The sequence below is a fragment of the Pinus tabuliformis genome, chromosome 4_2, assembly GCF_031772625.1.
Source record: "Pinus tabuliformis cultivar Carrire ecotype Pingquan chromosome 4_2, CPIR1, whole genome shotgun sequence".
Classification (NCBI taxonomy): Eukaryota; Viridiplantae; Streptophyta; class Pinopsida; order Pinales; family Pinaceae; genus Pinus; species Pinus tabuliformis.
Genome location: NC_142304.1, coordinates 635,270,204 through 635,290,553, shown reverse-complemented (window position 1 = coordinate 635,290,553; position 20,350 = coordinate 635,270,204). Strand labels below are relative to the sequence as shown.

At 36.8% G+C, this 20,350-nt stretch overlaps 1 protein-coding gene and 1 pseudogene across 1 annotated transcript; one reads left to right on the top strand and one right to left on the bottom strand.

Moving 5' to 3' along the window:
* Positions 1–90: 90 nt before the first annotated feature.
* On the top strand, positions 91–1,186 carry LOC149170967 (uncharacterized; annotated as a pseudogene).
* A 6,994-nt stretch (positions 1,187–8,180) lies between these two features.
* Positions 8,181–10,667, bottom strand: LOC149170966 (uncharacterized). Its single transcript, XM_089425793.1, has 3 exons — positions 10,310–10,667; positions 8,996–10,033; positions 8,181–8,602 (listed from the first exon to the last, which is right to left on the bottom strand). The coding sequence occupies exons 1-3, from the start codon at positions 10,665–10,667 to the stop codon at positions 8,181–8,183; spliced, it is 1,818 nt and encodes a 605-aa protein (XP_089281919.1).
* Positions 10,668–20,350: the final 9,683 nt, after the last annotated feature.

Here is a 20,350-nt window from a genome sequence, read left to right as displayed (position 1 = left end):
TTCCACCAAATCCTCTGGGTTTCCCTATATATATGACTTCCCGTGCCTTGCCTTGCCTTAGCTATATGTAGCCAATTCCCCTTTCCGCTTTTCTCATAATCGCTTTGCTACCCATCTCAGACAATAATAGCAAGAAGACCTGTTCTCCGCTGCAGTTGGAGTATCATCCTTTTCTTGTCTCTTCACAACCGTCGCCTTCCGTGTTAGGATCTCCGGGCCATCTCTCGATAATGTCTGAGACGCTCAGAAAACGCGGTCGCGAGCCCCAGGCTCTAGTGGACTCCATTGATGCCGGGTACCCGAAACGTTTCTGCAGCGAAGAAACAGACCGATTTCTTCATTTAATGCAGTTAGACAAAACGTTATCAGAAGATGATGACGATGATTGCGCTCCTAGTGAGGAGCTGGTAAACGAAGTCATGAAAAGCCTGGAGGAAGAGATTGCGGCGACGTCTTCCACTTCTCATCACATCTCCAACTCGGGGGATACTTGGGCAACCGACAATGCTCCTAGGGACGATCAAGACCAAACCCAAGATTCGGACTTGGGGGATGATATGTGTTATTCCTGGGACGCTTCACACGGCGAGCCCGGCATTCCGCCGAACCCCATTCTGGACTTGAACGACGAAATCTGTCTATCTCCCAAGAGAACAATGGATGGCTTGTGGAGAGCACGGATGTTAAATCCCTCGCTGAAAACTGGCACTTGGAGGACGATTTCGAAAGTTATCAACAATTTGCATTGTACAAGGATGACTGGATGCCAGCGAGCCAACTGCAAGATTGTATAAATAGAGATTTCGTCAGCCAAGGCATGTTATTTGACGGAGATTTTTCTGTCAGATGGAAATTGGAAACCGTCGGTGTCATCTAATCACTGCAAGCCTTCTATTTTTGTACAAGTTTTGAGACTATCTCTCCCAGCGTTCTATTTCTGCATAATTTTTGGCTCGATCTCGAGACGATATATATACCCATCATTTCCAATATACCAAATTTTCGCTCTTTCAAATATATAGAGGACGGTATATGCGTGAAAAGACTAAGTACCTTCATAATGCGTGTTTTGCAAGTTTTCTTATTCATTTTTAATTTTCAGAAATCAACAGTTTGCAAATCGTCAAACAAACCAACTTTTCTATTTTCCACACTCAATAGACCCAGATTTCTAAAGAGCGCGCCGGCTAAATCCATGACTATTGAGTCTGGCAAAATAGAAAAGTTTGTTTGTTTGACAATTTGCAAACGGTCAAGATGTATGTAATCGGTATAAATAATTTTGAAATATAGTTTATTTTATTGAGTTAGCTTATTTATTTATTTATATATAGAGATATATTTTCACAGTAATTCATTAAAATTTGGTAATATGAAACTTTTTTAATTTAAAATAATTTTTGAATGTATAAATAAATTCAACATTTTAATTATGTAGATTAAACAATATAAATTTTAATTTTAATTTTTTAATCAAATTTTGATTAAAATTAACAGAATACAATATAAAAAATATTAATTATATATATAATTAATTAAATTTATAAATATGTGTATTTGCATATCCTTTATAATTAAAAAAAATCATAAAATCGTGGCTAGCAGGTATTTGCAGGGCGTGCCTGCCATTCCACCATTACCTATTGCAATTAAGAGGGGATGGCTAGGGCTAGGATTAGGATGGAATTTGATAACTATGTGATTTGTTTGTCAAATTACAGTTTAAAAAATCACAAAATTATTATATTATTTTTTTTAATTAGGAAAATAGGTGGAAAAGGTGTGACAACTGTCAAATTTTATTTATTGACGGGTTTATTTTGAAATTCTTATTTTAGCTGCGCCACCTCTTTTCATGCAAAAGTATGTGATCTCTCAATTGCAAACGTTATTCAGATGGCTTGCTCCTTCTCTAGATCATTCACTATGTTTGAATTTGAATTGCTATCTCTTTTAATTGTTTTCTTGCTTATTTCTCACTGCAAGTGGGATATCTAGGGCAACATTATGTTGAGAAGTCAATGCATGGAATCCTTGCTATGCTATTCTTATACAGACTCGTTTGAACCTTTTAGCAGGGATTTTGTTCGTCCCAAACCCTCGAGGTGAGGAGTTTCGACTCAAGGTTAGCCGACAATGGTGTATGGTGTCGAGTTAGTGGGAAATTCAAGTATTGAGTGGCCCAAAGTAGGACGACAAGGTGACAAAGGACACCAACTTTCATAGGTCAAAAATCTTGGAGTAACATCTAAGCCTTCTAGTCTGAATATTGGGCATTCTTGTGTCAATCTTATATTTATTATGAGTCTCAATTATTTGTTAGATCTCTTTAGGGATGGGTTTGAGCACTCGTGGCATTAAAACATTCAGTTCCATTTACATTGTCCAGAAAGACACCTATGGCCTCGTTGGTTTTATTTGTGCCAGTCTTAGTCGATTCCTTGGTTGAATTTGGTGCAAAACCTTCCTCGCCTTTGGCTCTGTTCTTTGACCTTTGGTCAAGTTTCCCTTTGGCAGATTGAGATTACCTATAGATGCTCTGATTAAACTATCAAAATCTTGCTAATATATGAGTTGTTGATTTTTTTAGAAAATACAAAATTAATAAAAAAATAATTAAAATATGAAATCAATATTTTATTTTACTTTAATATTAGTTTTTATATAAATAAAATATTTCAGTACACAGAAATTCCAAATCATGTCATTTAGAAAGAAATTAAAAAGAAAAAATATATTAATTCTCACATATAAATCACCAATTAAAAAAAATATGATATAAAACTATAGTGCTAGTTTAACCATTATTAAAAAATATAAAATAGCACTCATAAATCAAAATTATATAGAATTTTGTCTATGGGGTCTTGGATAGACAGTGATCAAGTGCTATGTTAAAACAATCCTTGATATGAAGTCATTGGTTCAAATCTCTGATCGAGGTGATATATTGGACATGATGAAGATGTAGTCCCACCAAGCTTACGAAAACAATAAAATTATAAACAATGTGATCATTGTATTGTATTTTCCATACTGATTTCTTAAATATATCAAAATTTCCAATTCATATAAATACTAAATCATGTTACTTGCCCAAAGATTATGATAAAAATTTTAAAATTTAACCTATGACATGTAAAATAATTGATTCATATTGGTTTTAGTCCCTACTAAATTGCAGCTTCAAACCTTATTGGGAGGGGTTGAGGATGGAAGTCACTTTGGGGGAATTAAACATCCCAAGGGATATAAAAAGTAAAAACTATCAATAATTCCAAGCTTTATGGAATAATAAGTCATTCAACATAAGAAAAAGAGGACAATCTTACATTTATTTAAAACTTTGACTAAGCATTTGATATTTTAGTTGGGCTAAGAGGTGATATATAGTTTACTATAGAGAAGATCGTGTAGCATTTGAAAAATGATATATTAAATTAAAAATTAATAATAAAAACACATAATGTCATTTTAATTGAAATAAAAATAAAATTAATAAGTAATAAAAAATTATTATATTTTTGCCAAAATTTGTCAAAAAAAACCTCTACTAAAAGATATGTTTTAGGTAGCAGAGATTATAACAGAACTTCATCACGAATGAAAAAATATGGGCAGCCATAGGTTTTAGTGGATGTTTTTTATCAATCTGCTTCATGGGAAAATAACACGGGTGCGCTAAATATATGAAAGCATTAGAGCTATATACATAATGAAAAGTACCGAGGTGTTGAATACAAAGAACATTGGTGCCTGAAATGTATACTGCTTGTTGTTTATATATTAAAAAAATCTTTTGGTGCATTCTTTTTTGGAACGACACCAGAGAAGGCAAAAACATATTGTAGACCAAGGTTTTTATTTAAACTCGCAACTTCAATGCTTATGATTTGTATAAAAGCACCAGAATGCTACTGATATAAACGAGTGAGCATTATTAATTTAAATAATGGACCAGGGATGGAAATAGTATTTTGTAGCATCAGAGCATTAGTTTTATGAAAACACAAGTACTTTAAAAATTATAGTGCACTCGGGTGTTATATACAAAAAAATACCGGTGCTTGAATAATCTAACGCCTTGGTGTTGTCGTTTCAGAAAAGGCACTAACCATGCAAAAAAATGTCATAATGGTGCTTTTAGATAACATAATGCACCGATGCGTGTTTATGTTATGGATGCACGAGTTTTTTTATGAGATTTTATCTTTTTTAGAAACATCGACCTGTGACACTACAATTATTGTGATTTTTAAAATTTGGTATTCATCAAAAAATAAACATATATCTTATAACAGTATTCATATAAAATAAATTTTGATTAATGCATTTGTATATGATATTTGGATTAATTTGTTATATTATCAAATTTCACTTCTCCTCATTATAATATTTAATCATTCATATACTTAATGAGTGGTGAAACATTTCACAGCGACATTATATAACTCAATAGAATAAATTAAAATTTAATTTATTATATATCAATAAGGAACACTTTATCATACAAAAAGGGATAGTTCTTGGTAACCCCTTGTCCTTCAATTGGGACACTATGTCCATTACATTAAACAAAATGCCTAATTTTCCTAGACAATTATTTCTAAAAATTCAACAACTTGCATTGATATCCAAATAGTTCATCATTATTTGTTGCAACTGCTGTTAGTTCTCAAGTTACTTCCATGACCTGGGTTATTTTTATGAATTTTTTTACTGATCGCATCGATTGTTTTTGTCTTCTTGATCTTGTTCCATATGCAGACATAAAAATAAACTGTAATGAGTGTATCTACATTGGTGAGAGTAATAAAAAAATGAAATATATAATATACATCACTATAAATCAAATATAAATTTACCATAGCAAGTAATGAACCATGAACTATACACTTGGTTTCAAAGCCAAGTCTCATGCCTTGTTGCAACAACTCTCCTGTTGGCATAGTTCCATACTATGTTTCCTGCAAGTTTTATACTCCATTATAATTCATAGATTTAATATAAATGATTATTTTGTTCTATTAATTATAAATTCAAGGAAGTAAAACAACATAGATACTTACAAATTCCACAATTAATTTTTGATGTGCCAACATATAATAAAACCCATAGTTAACCCAATGTCAATCAATTCTTCTGATGGCTCTTCTTTTTATTTTAGCACCTATTTGAAGACATTCAAGGAGCGTTGTTGTAAAACAACTTAAAATAAAAAATAAATAAATAAAAATGAAAACTTGGGTTGTTATAAAGAAGTATCAACAATTACTCACAAACTTTGATATTAACCATTTTCTTCCTTGTCGTCCCGTTTTATGTGCTAAAGGAGTTCTATTTTGTTTTCTTTTCTATAAGAAAATACTTGAAAATTAATATTTAATGCTAAATTGTCTATTTATATGTGCACATTCAATCATGATTACATACATTTGAAGCACGTTTTTGTTGACATGGATCCTCCTATGATGAAATTATGTCCATTTCTTTGACCAACTCCTTGTACATTTTTTTGGACATTCATATTGACATGTTTCACATATGAGCACGTTGATCCTTTGGGACTTTCATAATCTTCTTGAAAAAAAGGTAATAAATAGTTTTTATATTAATATATGAAAACTAAATAGAATAAAATTGATATTGATAAATGTAATGGTTTGTAGTAATATATACACATAATTCTTAAAAAAAAAAATTATGAATATTACCTTTCAATTATTCTTTCTTGTTGTCGTATATTTTTTCTATTGCAAGTCTCATAGGTCTCATTGACTATTTCTCTAGAAATGCTTCCTGTAGCTTAGATATAATTGTGTTCTTTTAATCATTGGATTGATTTTTGTATTGTAACTGGAATGTACGTCTATACGTTCGTTCCATTATATCCCTCATAGTTTTGTAAAAAGAATTCCCCCCTTTCATTAACCTCCAGCAACACTCCAGATGAGCTAAGGGCCAATTCATCATCATTTACATGTTCTATATTTTTTCTTTTCTTAGAACGACATTGATCTTATCCTTCTTTGTTGCTCCCTGTTGAACATGAAACATATATGAATTAATAGATTGTTTGAAAAATGTTATCTAATATTCATAAGTCTATTTAAAAAAAAAACTCATATTGAATATTATTTTTTCGTTCAACTGATTCATCCTTCTATAATTTTTCACTCAGAGCTTTACGCTGTTTTGCACTTAGATTAGAAATAATATTATTGGCATTCGTCAATTTGTGGCTCTACATGACACACACTAACTAATACATATTAGTTAAACTTACATATAATTCAAACATATTAATTTTGTAAAGAATTTACAAAGAACTCGCCTTTTCTTGTTTTTTGGATGTGTTATCATTTTGTCGACCAATATTCTTGTTTTTTTTTTTAACAGGAATGGTTATGTTGACATATTGATTCTTGGCTGGAAAGCCTTAATTCAGGTTACAATGAGGTGAACAGAGATCAGAATTCTCAGTTACCGGGCACCACATGACTTCCTTTCTAATAAGCCTACGACTTTTCCTAGCTGTGATTCTTGTAGCATTGTCTATTTTTCCTAAATTACAAATGCAAACAAACTGCTGTAATAAGAGGCAATAAAACATTTTGAACAGCTGGTTAAGGGATGGGGTCCTAGCCTTCATCTCCGTCTCTTAGAAGGACTCCACGAGGGAGGAGAACAGCTTTGTTGGCTTCAGCATCGACATCTTTATTGTTGTCTCTCTTTATATGAATAAATTCCACATTCTGAAAGGTATTTGTCAGGAATATGATTCTGCTCAGAAGTCTTGATAATCTTAAGTCTATGGGAGAAGAATTGTCAACCATGGCCTTAATGATGGATTGGGAGTCTCCAAAAATAGTTGCTTCTTTGATGCCCAGAAAAAGGAGCAGCTTGAGGCCCTAGAGAGGAGCTAGAGCTTCGGCTTGGATGCTGGAATTGAACCCCACTCCCCAAGCATATTTGGCTTCGATTCTGCCATCTACGTTTTTAATAACACCCCCTGCTCCGAAGCGGCTGGGATTTCCTTTAGCAGCACCATCGAAGAATAGAGTTTTTCTTGCCTTCTTTTTGCAAAGATCAACGAGCTCTGCAGCATTGAGGCGGATTTGCCAATGCTTAAGGATATGAGGGGGACTGACTTTTTCAGTGAATTGGAGGCCCAAAGCATCGCCCCAGACAGCGTCCTGATCGCTAAGGTCTGCTCTGTCTAGCTGATCGCCCAAGCATTCTTTCAAATGACTTTTGATTTTTGTCCAGATTATCCTGAAATCACTCTTCTTGCCATTGAAGATCCTGTGGTTTCTTTCCAGCCATATGTGCCAGAAAATTATTTTAGGAATGGCGAGCCACGCTTGTTTGATGTGTAGGTTCTGAGGTGATCCACCTGGGTGCATGTGCTTCCATATAGAGAACAATTTTGAGCAGTGAACAGGTGGGGTGAAGTCAATGTTTAAAGGCTTTAACACCTCTTTCCATAGATCAGCTGCAAAACTACAGGAGAGCATCATGTGGGCGGCGGTTTCTTCGTGGCCTTCACACAGCGAACAGCGCGAGGGACCAATTACGCCTCTTTTGATGAGCCTGTCCTCAGTCAAGATCCTGTGATGACAGAGGAGCCAGCAAAAAATGTCAATCTTCGGAAACGTTGGCTGAGACCATACCCCTTGCCATGGCTTTGGATCTGGCGGCGCATACGGTTTCTGAGAGAGCTGATTATAACCTTTTGAAACTGTATAAGTACCCGGGACCGAGCCCCATCCCCCCGTGTTAGCTTTTCTGGTATTCAAAGGGGCTTTACCTTTTAAGTGAGTGAGGAGGGAAGCGTAGTCGTTGGATAAATGCGATGGCACCTCTAGATTTCTCCATCGCTGCCAGCTTCTGTTCTCCCACTGCGAGAGATCCCATAGCGTTTTAACGCCTGCTCGATCCATCCATTCTTTTAACTGAGACGGGGAATTATCATCTACACTAGGATCCCTGCTCATAATACGGTCCTCCCAAATATTAATATGCTTTCCGTTGCCAGGTATCCAATGGACCTGTTGTTTGATTAAGGCTGAGGCTTTCTCGAACATCTTATGTATCATGGTACCTGTGGAGGAAATAGGGTTGTCCAGGCAACGTACTCTTTGCCCACGGAAGTAATTTTTCCAGAGCGCAAGCTAAGCCTAGCCTGGGTTTGGGGCAATTATCCTCCATAACAGCTTTGCGCCCAATGCTATATTTTGATTGCTGATATTCTTAAAATGCAACCCACCTTCCATTCTGGGCAAGGAGATTGTATCCCAACTTATTAACAGAATTCTCTTCTCATTAGCCTTGCCACCTTTCCAAAAGAAGTTTATGATATATTCCTCCATTTTCCTCGTGATGCCAATGGGGGCCATCATCACTGAAGCCTGGTAAATGGGAAGATTATTCAGAACATCCTTTATAAGCACTGTCTTGCCTGCTAAATTGAGCCAGTTGAATCCCAATGAACGAATTTTAGATTTGAATTTTTCCATCAAAGGTAGCCAATCTCTGCTGAGGGCTCTTTTTTGGAAGACCGGGAGGCCCAGATACTTGAAGGATGACCAAGTGAAAGAAGCTGCAAAATCAAAACAGTTAGATATGGCTTGGACCGATCTGATCGTTGCATTCCAATAGTAAATATGGCATTTGCCTTTGTTGAGACTGCTTCTTGAGTCTTCTCAATAGGCATCCAACACTTCTTTGAATCTTATAGCCAAGGGCAAGGTGGCAGCACCCAATAGGAGAGTGTCATCCGCAAACAGAGCATGATTTATGCTATTAACACCTCTTGCTATGTTTAGGCCCATTATTTCTTGGTCAGTTTGCTTTTTATTCAAGAGGAAGCTGAGGACAGAGGCTTGGAGAACAAAGAGCAAGGGGGATAGGGGACACCCTTGCCTCAGCCCTCTAGAAGCTTTGAAGAAGTCAGTGGCCCTCCCATTCACCAAGGGGGCGATCCATGGCTCACTGATGCATGCCTTGATCCAGCTGATGAATTTGGCCCCAAATCCGAAATTATGCAGAACATCAAACAGGAATCTGTGTCTCACCCTATCAAAGGCGCTCTCCAGATCTAATTTGACCACCATTCCTTTCTCTTTCCGGGTCAAGCTTGAGTGAATCGCCTCTTGGAGCAGGATATAATTATCCACTATCTGTCTTCCTTGGATGAAACCTCCTTGGTTCTCTGGGACAACGGAAGGAAGGCTAGTTTTCAGCCTGTTGGCAATCACTTTTGTTATCAGTTTGTAGCCGATGTTACAAAGGGAGATGGGGCGGAACCTGGAAAAAGTATTGACACCTTTTTCCTTTGGGATAAGTGCCAGGAAAGCCGAATTGGTACTGCCCCCTAATTTCTGACAAGCTTGGGATTTCCGGATCATTCTGCACAAGTCTTTTTCCACAATCTGCCAACAATTCTGTAGGAATCTGGCAGTGAATCCATCTGGGCCCGGGGCCTTGTCCGGTTCCATGGCAAAAAGAGCGATTTTGATCTCTTCGTTGGTGACTTCTGCTTCCAAGGACTGATTCTTTCTAGCCGATATCAGAGTGGGCACCTCATTGACTAAGGAGGAAGTCTGCCCCAGGGTCTCTTTCTCACTGTACAGATTTTTGAAGTGAAGGAAGGCAGCCTTTTTTATGCTTTGCAGATCTCTATGAGTGATATTCTCTACCTTAATTTCTGAGATGGAGTTGAAGTTTTTCCGTGCTTGAGCTTGCTTGTGGAAGAAGGCAGAGTTTCTATCTCTTGCCTTGAGCCAAAGCCTCCGAGATTTGACCCTCCAGTACTCTTCCTCGACCGAGCTTGCTTTGAGAAGTTGTTGCTGAAGCTCTGCCTCCTTATCAAGGATTTCTTTTGTGATTACTTCCTTTTCCGATTTCAGGTGATGGCTCTCAAGGCATTCTTGAATCTTTTTCCTTTCCATTGCTGGGTTAGGAAGGGATTTTGCCCAGGTTTTCAAGGCTGCTTTCACTCTCTTAAGCTTTTCTTCCCAAACGAAGAAGGCTGAGCCATTAACAGGATGCTTCCAAGTGTCTTTTACTAATTGCATAAAGGACTATTCCTTGACCCAAAGGGAACTGAATTTGAAAGGGATGGGGCCTTGATCCATGTGGGCCACCAGATCAAGTTTGATGGGTCTGTGATCAGAAACACTGCAAGGGAGAATATGCATTCTAGGTTCTAAACCAAGAAGAAGAAAGGAACTTTGAACAAGAAATCTGTCTAACCTTGCAGCGATGTGTCCCGGGCCAAGACCTCTATTGGTCCAAGTATACTTGCCTGTCGAAGGCTTGATGTCGATCATATCCCAATCCTGGAGCAGATCCTCCACCCATTCGTGCACCGGATCCCTTACTATGCTTCCTCCACGTTTTTGCGTTAGAGATAAAGTGAGGTTTAGATCTCCAGCAATGATGTTATTTGCTAAATCTTCAGATTCTGCTAGTCCTCTGATGGAATCCCAGCAGATCTTTTTCTCTCCTGCGCTGGCTGGAACATACACATTAAAGAGGCAGAGGGTCTCCACTGAGTCTGCATGTTTCAGCTTAGTGTAAAGCCAATGTGGGTTGGCGACCTGTTTAACCTTTGAGAATTTGTTTGCATTCCAGAGAGTGCCCAGGCCTCCTGAGGCCCCCATGGCTGAGACTGCTTGTCCTTCACTTCTTTTCCATAAGTTTTTTCCGATATGGAGGAAGACCTTATCCTCCATTTTGGTCTCCTGGATTAGGAGTATGTCAGGAGAGTCAGATCTTATCAGACTTTTGACGACTTCTTCTTTTCTTTTGCTTCCCATACCCCTACAATTCCAGGAGACGATCTTCATCACTTACTTTTGGAGTGGGGAGCTCCTTTATAGCTCTGGAGCTGATTTCTAGTCATCTTCGGGGTTTTAGCCAACAGTTTCTCAAGGGTAGGCTGGCTTCCTTGCAATTTGTCCTTATAAGTCTCCTGCTCCCTTTTTTCGCAGGCAGTTTTTCGGCCTCTCAGTGATCTTTTGGCCGAGGATTGCGAGCCTACTATTTCACCTTCTTCTTCTGAGTCCTCCGAGCTTTGCACTTCCTCAGCCTCTTTTGAGGGTATCTCTTCAGTTTTGTCTACATTGTTTTCGACTTGCTTTGGCTCCAAGGGGGGCTCTTTGTGAGGCGATCCTTCATTCTGTATCTCTATACCTTGAGTGTCCTCTGTTGCTGAGCTTAGCTGGATGTATTTGTTTCCTTTCTCTTCCATGTGAGGAGTATGGAACCCAGGGCCTGTCTGGGGAGCCTTGGTATTATTGTTTCCATTTCTTGGGGCTTTGCTTTTGGATCTTTTGACCGGCATCCATCCTTCCCCTTTGCTTTTCTCTGCTTCACTATTTTTTGGGCAGTCCCTAGCAAAATGGCCGTAGACCTGGCACTTCCTGCACTTGAACGGAAGCTGTTCATAGTCCAGTTTTTGAACATGCGACCAACTTCCAACCCTAATCTTTATTGCCTTAGGCAAACCGACCTCGAGGTCCACTTCGACGCAGATTCTAGCACAGTCAAATTGATCTCTACTGTTGGCGCGGTCAATGAATTTGCCTAGAGTATTTCCAATGTGTTTGAGGGATTCCCAGTTCCAGCAGTGCATTGGTAGATTGGGCAGACGAACCCACACAAGAACAGCTAAGGGGACGTCAACTGATGGATCAAAGTCAGGCATCCACTTGTTGAGATACAGTCCTTGAGGGCCCATGAAATAGGGACCATTGTGGAATATCAGCTCCTTATCTTCTTTTTCAGCAAACTCAAACAGGAAGAAACCCTTCCCCAGGAAATACGAGGTGACTCTATTTTTAATGAGCGGCGCCCAGTTCCTTGCTACCCAGCTCTCCGTGGTTTTGGGGGAGGGCCAGAGCCTAGTGAACTGCCCAACCAAGGCTCGCTCTGCTAATGAAAGGGCGACCTGGATCGGCTTCTTAGGGGGAAGCGAGATCTCAGGGATGTCGTCCGGACGCTTTACAAATTTCGCAGCCTCGGTCGATTTCTTCTTTGGAAGAGAGTTCAACAAGTTGACAAAAGCCTTGACTTCAGAAGAAGGGGGAGAGGGGGACCCCGATGAGGCAGCCATAGCTCGATCTTATCGAGCTCACCCAGAACCTGCGATCATATCCCCCAGAGCCGCTCAGGAGGAGCCCCAGGAAAAAGGTCGATCCACCGATTTGAGAACTCGCAGAATCGCAGAGGAGGGTGGCCTTCCAAGATAGCCTCAGGGCCGAGACTGGTCGCCGGGATGAGATCCACTGGGCAGACCCGCGACGGATCAGGAGAGATCAGGCCGCACAGGGATTGGAAAGGCCGAGGAGGGCCGAGCTGGGCCGAGGAGCAGCGTTCGGGCTGATCGCTCAGAGCTTGGCCGGCGGGCTCGTCAATCAATATTCTTGTTACTTGATAAATTCTTAGACATTTTTTATCCATATAAAACGTGTACCATTGAATACAAGATCCATTAAATATATTTTATACATAAATCAAATAAATTACATCCAAAAAGAGCTCTGGTACTTGGTGGGGTTATTTGAATAAATGCCCTGGTACGTTTAATATACTAAATTCACTAAGAATTTAATTTTTCATTGTCAAAAACGAAAAATGTTTTTTTTAAATAATTTTAAATTATGATGGTGCGGTTTGTAATGATAAAATCATTTCCATCACTTAAAGATGTTATTTGGTAAAGGAAAGTCAGTGCGTTATATTACACTAGGTGCATAGATAAATAGACTAGATAGTGCCAACAAAATTTGGTGCGATATGTAACAATAGAAGCACCACCAGCACTGGTGCATTATATTATACAAGGTGCACCGTGAAATAGATGTCATTTTATGCCAGCACTGGTGCATTGTTTTATAAAAGGTGCACCATGAAATAGATGTCGGTTTAAAAAAAAATACAGGGCGATAGGGTTTGGATCTAACCTAATAAGTAATCCCCTACTTTACATGTCAAACACCCTATATATAGTAAGTATACAAACCCATTAAATTTAAAATTCCTAAAATTAAAAACCCTAATTGTGAAGTGGTAGAGGAGTTAAACCTTAAGGTTAAATTTTGCAGTCACATAAGCAAGAGAAAGCACATGTCAAAAACCCTATATATAGTAAGTACACAAACCCATTAAATCTAAAATTCCTAGAATTAAAAACCCTAATTGTGAAGTGGTAGAGGGAGACCTTAAGGTTAAATTTTGCAGTCACATAAGTAGGAGAAAGCATGGTTTGAAGGTAAGTATTTAATTTTTTTTTTTTTTTTTTTTTAATTTTGATTAAATCTAAATAGGAACAGAGTACAAATGTTTATTAGTAAAATAAATAGTAATTTTTTTATTATTCAGGGTTTTTAAATTTTATTTTTCTCAATTTTGAATAGATCTAACAATAAATATAAGCAAAATTTAACAATAAAATCAATAGTGAAATTTTAAACTTTTTCTATGTAGACTTTTGAGTGAATCACCATACCTTTCAAACTCTGATATTTCTTCGGTTCTAAAATATTTTGTTACCCCAATATGCTCCGAGTATGTCTCTCTTATAAATGATCTCTCTTTTAATTAAACCCTAACCTAAATAGTAATTTATTTTTAGTAAAATCAAAAATAAAATTGAAAAAATTTAATATGTGAGGTTTCACCATACCTTTAAGCTTCTAATCTTCTGAATAGTTTTGATGCTCCAAAAAAAATTTTTGCTATACAGTGTTCATGGTTTGTCTCTCTTGCAAATCACCACCTTGAAATTTTGGGAAAAATAATGAAATAGTGAATACTTTTTACTATTTAAAATACTTTTTACTTTTTAGAAAAAATCTCGTGTATTGTTTTTCACTTAATCCAAACATGAGTGAAATTGATAATAAATAGATTTGTTGCATTTATAAGTAAAGTGTACCAAAATTGTTGGGGTGCCAAATTTTCTAAACGCGCCAACATAATAGGTTTTTTTTTAATCGTGAAAGAGTGCGGTAAATATTTTAATTCAATTATGTTGTTTGTATTTAAATGCATTGGTGTTGTAATTTCTATAAGAGCACTGACATGGTAGAAACCAGCACATTTATTATTTTAACGCCGCTATGTTATTACTATTGAATCACATCAATTTGGTTTGTCTTGATAAGAGAAATGATAGGGTTTAAAAGCTATCTGATATTTATTTTCACACAAAATGACATATTCATCTCAAATTATCCTTTAGGATTCATCCACATGAGTTAGAGTAGTTCGTAGTGTACATTTTCTGCTTAAAGTCAACTTATTCTTGAAAAACGATTTGAAAAGTATATTGAAATACATATTGTGATTATATCGTTCTCAAAATTAATTTTAAATATGTACACAAAATTTTATTTCTGATTTTTCTCAAATGGAGGAAGAAAATATCATAATATCAAATGGTGAATTCTTCAAATTCTAGCTCATTCCATATTGTTGATTAAATTCCTTCGTGGAATTCTACCTTTCCATCTCCAGTAAGTTCATATTTTATTTATATTATTATTATCTAATTGAATTTATTCATTTTTTAATCCATGTCAATTTGAATAAAAATGTATCCAAATTTGTAGGATCTTATTCTTTCGTTTCAAAAATATAGGAAGCTCTTATCAGGAACAACATATCGCAAGTAATTGGTAGATGAAAATGGAAAACCACTTCACCTTACCCATTGGAACAGGCATCTTCCAGTCATAACCCTCGATTAATGATGGTAAAATTGTTTGGTATAATGTAATTTCAACAAACCGATTGCATTGACGTGCTTACTAATATCATTGATGTACTAATGTTCCCTTAAAAATAAAGTGTATTTTATATTGAAAGTAATTTTTGGTTGCTCTCTTCATTAATTCATATTCCATCCATATGGTGTTTTTAGGTTCTTCACTAGGCCTGGTAAGAGGGTACATGGCAAGCTAATTTGCGTAGTTTTAGTGCATATTTTCATATTACTATATTTGTAGTTAATATACGTCTTAGCATGGCTAACCATGGCCATCCTAGGATTAGAGGATGATCTCCAATGTTGGATAGAAGATGTAACATTACAAAATCAATATAAAATTTGTATGCTTCCTTGGAGATAATTACTTCATATAGAATCCCTTCTAATGTAGATTGGATCATTATATTGCTTGTCATCCATCCTAATTCTTTCAGAGTGGGGATAGTGGAGGAGTCATCTCACATGACCTTTTTACTGGCAGGATCCGATTTGGAAAATCGGGGTTTGAAACCTTCTAAGAGCATTTTTAAGCATCAAATAATGTTTCTTAGGGGTAAAAATTTCCTACTTTAGTTTCACACCTATTTGTCATATTCTACACATAGATCTTTCCAATGGAGTAAGAATCAACTCAATTAGAGTTTGTATGAAAATGTTATGCCACTCTAAATTTGACCTTACTATTTTGGTCACCAAAATTTGAAAAGATGCCACATCATCCCCCTTTACTAATGGAAAATAGGCTATCTATGCGATCACGATTAATAATACTCTAGAATATTCTAACTTGTAACTCCGACTAACACTTTAATGAGTCAAACATAACCATTAGTTGTTTATCGAGTTGTGTTATAATCAAGCAACTAGGAGGAAAAGCGGTTTTATTCATTTCAACGACATTTCGTTTTATAGACAAGAAAAGTAGTTGAGAGGGTTAAAGAGAGAGTGCAAAGAGAGGATTTGTGTATTGTAGTACCCCATGAGCTGCATGAATTACTTCTTTGTGCTTGCAACCATTTTCTATTGAGATAAAGAGGGCATACTAATTTTACTTCTAGTTGGTTTTTTTCTTGAAAGGGTTTCCTGAGATATATCTTGTGTCAATTGTGTTTTGATATTTTTCATTTCATTTTTTCTATCTTTATGCATATTACCATTTCATGTATATGCAATAAATATTAATTCACATATCCATAATTATAAAGAGAACTACACCCTCATACATGTATTTTTTTATTTTTTAAGTATAATTTGTAAGATACATCGTGAAAAATTCTCTAGTGGAATATCCACAGAAGTTTGTGAATGATATTGGTATCAAAACAAGTTTCTTCGGATATATTGTGGGGATTGTAGGGGATTTAGATCTACTAAGCCAAAGGTCATAAAATCCCATTCATGGTTGACAAATCTGTGAATATCCCTCTTGATCATGTTTATAGGAGAGGCTTTTGTGGCTAGAAGCACAAGTTGCAAATATAAACTGTAACATGAATCTCCTCATGGTGTTCCTGACCAATAATATCATGATATTTATAGGAGATGGGGGTTCTAATGTAGAGGTTTGATTAGAGGATATATTAGGAGATTGAGAAGAAAACTAGAAGGAGTTGGAGAAAGAACGTAAAAAAGATCAAGCTAGTTTGAGTGCTATAAACCATTCATAGTCCCTATTAAAAATGGAAGAAAATGTCAATATGAAGTTGTACAGAGGTGAGATTGATGCTCTACATCTAAACCATTGGTTTCAACAATTATAAGCTTATATTAGCAACAATATATTTTGTTTTATCTAATGAAATTAGAAGGATATGCCCTATCCTAGTGAGAAATATAAATAGAGACCTTGACATTGGAGGGAGAGCCTTGAGTGACTAAGTGGGAGGATATTGAAACCCTCGCAAAATCATAATTTTACTATATCGGGTATGTAGAGTACCAATGGATCGAGTGGCACTACTTCAGGAAAAAGTAGGGGTAGAGTGTAGAGGAGTACACTAAAAAATTTAAAAAGATGACCACAATGATAGGTATATCACAAAAGAGCCAAAACGGACTCCTCTAGTATCTAGGAGGAGTCTACATAGCCATCTGCAAAATTATGTGATGTTGTTTAAGCCCATATCAATGGACAAGACTTGGGTACAATCACAATAACTAGAGAACATAGGCTTGAACAAAGTGAAATCAAGTGGATTGAAGCCCAAGGAGCACCGAGACACTTTTAATGAGGGTAATAAGAAGTGGAAAGGGGGAAAATATGAAAGAACGACAATTAAAACACACTAGTGCAAATATCCTAGCAATCACTACAACCATTGTAACATTAACGGTCATATAGAGAAGAAGTACTAAAAGTTTCATCCATACCTTAAGCTAAAGGATAAGAAGAAGAAGAATATAATGGACATTGATTTGAGAAACTAGGTTAAAATTACCTCATACATGGATGATAATATCATATGTAGATTAGTGAATAACGAGGTGAATCTAAGTAACTTTCAACAATAAGAAGAGAGTGAAATGATGAAGCTCTTCCATATAAATATACATGTTAAAAGAACCAATATTGATGCTCTATTTAACTTAGGATCATAGGTGAATCTCATTACAACATAGTTGGTCAACAAATTGGGATTGGAAGTTCATCATCATCCAATCCCATATCTATTGGGAAGGGTAAATATGGATGTTGAGATAAAAGCAACAAAAGAGTGCAAAATTATATTTTCTATCAGTGTTGATTTTATTTCTAGGTGGAGTAGCATGAGTGAGCTGTGGTTGAGGTTGTGGTGGAGGTAGTAGAGGAGGAGGCTGGTTGATTTTAGGCCTCCACCCTTGTGATGGGGTGCCCCATTGAGAATATTGGGGTGGATATGGATGAAAAGGATGGTTGGTAGGTTGAGGAGGACATGCAGGAGAATAAGGTTAAGAACGATGTGTGGAACAGGATGGATGAGTGGAAGAGTACCAAGGTTGCAAAGATGCATTCCGATTTGGATTATAATAAGAGTAGTGTGCACCTTTCATACCTTGTTGATATGATAGATGCACTTGTGGCCTTCTCTAATTGATGAAGCAAAGTTGTTTTGACCCACCTTCTGCTCCTTGGTATACAAATTTTATTCCTACCAAAGAAGGGAATTTTCATATTGCATGATTTTCTTCATAGACTAGGCAGACTTCTATGACATTCAATGGGCATTTATTCCTAGGATGTCTTTTGGTTCATGTAGGGCAGAAAATAGCTAGTTCCCTTTCTGCTTCCTCCTACTTTCTTTTGATTTGCATGGTATCCATTTTCAATGCAAAGGTGTGCATCATTTCACACTTAAAATCCTCCATGTTCCCTATCTCGTTCTTGATGGATGTTGTGGAGGGAGAGGAACTGACCAAGCCTTGACTAGCCCTACCATTTTTCCTAGACTCCCTAGAGTGATTTTTTAAGACAATTTTGATGTCATCATAGGATAACTGATAGATATCTCCTCCAGATAGCATGTTGAGGGTTTCCAACATATCCTCCCTGATACCTCAGAGAAGAACTAGTTTGAGTGACTCAAGATCAAGGGTATAGTTGGCCCTCCTATAACTAAGCTAAAATCTCTCCTCATAGTATTCCAGGGATTCAACAGGTCCAGGAGTCACCCTAAAAATTTCTTCCTTGGTTTCTTTGGACTTACAGTAGTCCTCGTACTTTCTATTGAAAGCCTGTCGCATTTCATCCTAGGTAGTGATGCCACCCTGAGGAAGACCCATAAACCAGTGCAATGATGCATATTTAGGGGTAGAGGGGAATAACCTTAGCTTTTTCTCATGAGAGGCATGGTCATAAGTTCTAAAAATAACAACAAATTCAAAAATGAAGGTGTCACGATCCTCAGACGTTAAGCCATGGAAGTGTGGAAGGGTATTAGGGCTCATGTTCTTCGTTATAGCTTCTCCATTAGTCTCTCTAATAGAGAAAACATTATTTTCCCTGTTTTCAGCCATAGTTTGGGTAGGTGAAGTGGGTTCTTCTTCTTCTCCAATAGTTTCTTAAAAAAAATTAGGTTTCTCACCTAGAGGGTCTTCTAACTACCCTGTAGTTAGAGATGGAAGCCCACAGTCACTGAAGAAGAGTGAAGGTTGAATGTTTGAGGGTGTGGGGGTTTCTAGTAAGATTTTCCTTGATTATCCCTAATCCCATGAGGCATGAAAGAAATATATATATTTTTTTTTTCACTTTTTCTAAAACAGTATGCAAAACAGAAAACAATGCTCAAGTAGAAACAACATCTACTTAGAGACCTTTTCGGAAATGACGCCAAAAAGTGGTGAGCCTTCGTATTACACCAAGAATGTTGCAACTCCTAAGGGCTCCTCAACTCAAAATATCAACCCAGGATTCATATAAAATTAGAGGTGATAGTGATGTATGCCCAACAAATTGGATTACACTCATGCAACCCTCAATTATGACACTAGATCAAAAGTGCTAAGAGACCATTCCTCCTACTGAACTAAAATGAAAGCTAGCTAATGAAGGTACAATTGAAAAATACTGCTAGCTATGAAAGTGGAAATTCCATTTACTCATCTTGTACTGGCTTAATTAATCCATTCATGAAAAGATAAGGGTTAATATACTTGCAGAAACAAAGATATTTTATCTTGCAAAATCCATCAAACTACCAAATCTTCTTGTAGAAAGGAAACTATTTTATCTTTCATCATTCATCAAACTACAAATCATAATTGCATGTAACATCTACGTAGTTCACACTTACTTGTAAATCAGTAACCTACTTGCATCATATTTGTGATAAAAAACTAACTCTACTCTATTTTTGCAGTGAAGAAAAGGAATGGTTGGAGTGGTCTAGGAGCTTCCCTTGATCATCAAATCGCTATTGGGGGTCGTTATTCATCTCGACTAAGTCAAAGTTGGAGTGGGGATCAAAACTAATGAAGCAAAGTGGTGATACATGCTTACTACACGAGCTTCGGTATTGCTACAAGAGGGCCTATAATGGTACATGAGGGCTTCTGAGTTGCTTTTGAAGGTGATAATGATGCCTTGATGGTATGGAGAGGTGGATGGAAGTTGAATAAAATGAAGGGAGGTTGGGTTGAGATCCTAGCCAAGCTCATGACTTCTCAAGTGTTTGTCTTGCACTAGGATGAGTGCTCACAGTATACTATGAAGAATGACTTATGAAACAGAGTTTTGGGACATCATTTGAAGGTGGAAAGATAATATGAAGGAGCTGAAGTTGTATGTTGTAAAGTTGCCCTTCCGTAGATATCAACACAACCCTACAATCAATCACATGCATGCATCCATTTATCATTAAAAAAGTGAGATAACTTATGATGGAAAAAATGAGTTGAATTTAAATAACATCTAGTTTATGCCATAACACTAATCTAATCACTAAATTGATTCCTAAGCTACAAAAGGAAAATGTAAAACATGACAACTAACACTAATCTATTTACAAGAATTCATAAACACAACATCTTTGGATTGTGGATGTGAATCCTTCCACTCATTCTCCCACAAGAGATGTGATGTGGAGCATGTAACCA

Coding starts and splice junctions, on each gene's coding strand:
- LOC149170966 (XM_089425793.1), bottom strand. CDS start 10,667: ATGGGGGCCTCAGGAGGCCTGGGCACTCTCTGGAATGCAAACAAATTC. Junction 10,034..10,309: donor CGACATCAAGCCTTCGACAG/GCAAGTATACTT, acceptor TTAATGGCTCAG/CCTTCTTCGTTTGGGAAGAA. Junction 8,603..8,995: donor CTGGATCAAGGCATGCATCA/GTGAGCCATGGA, acceptor TTGATTTTGCAG/CTTCTTTCACTTGGTCATCC.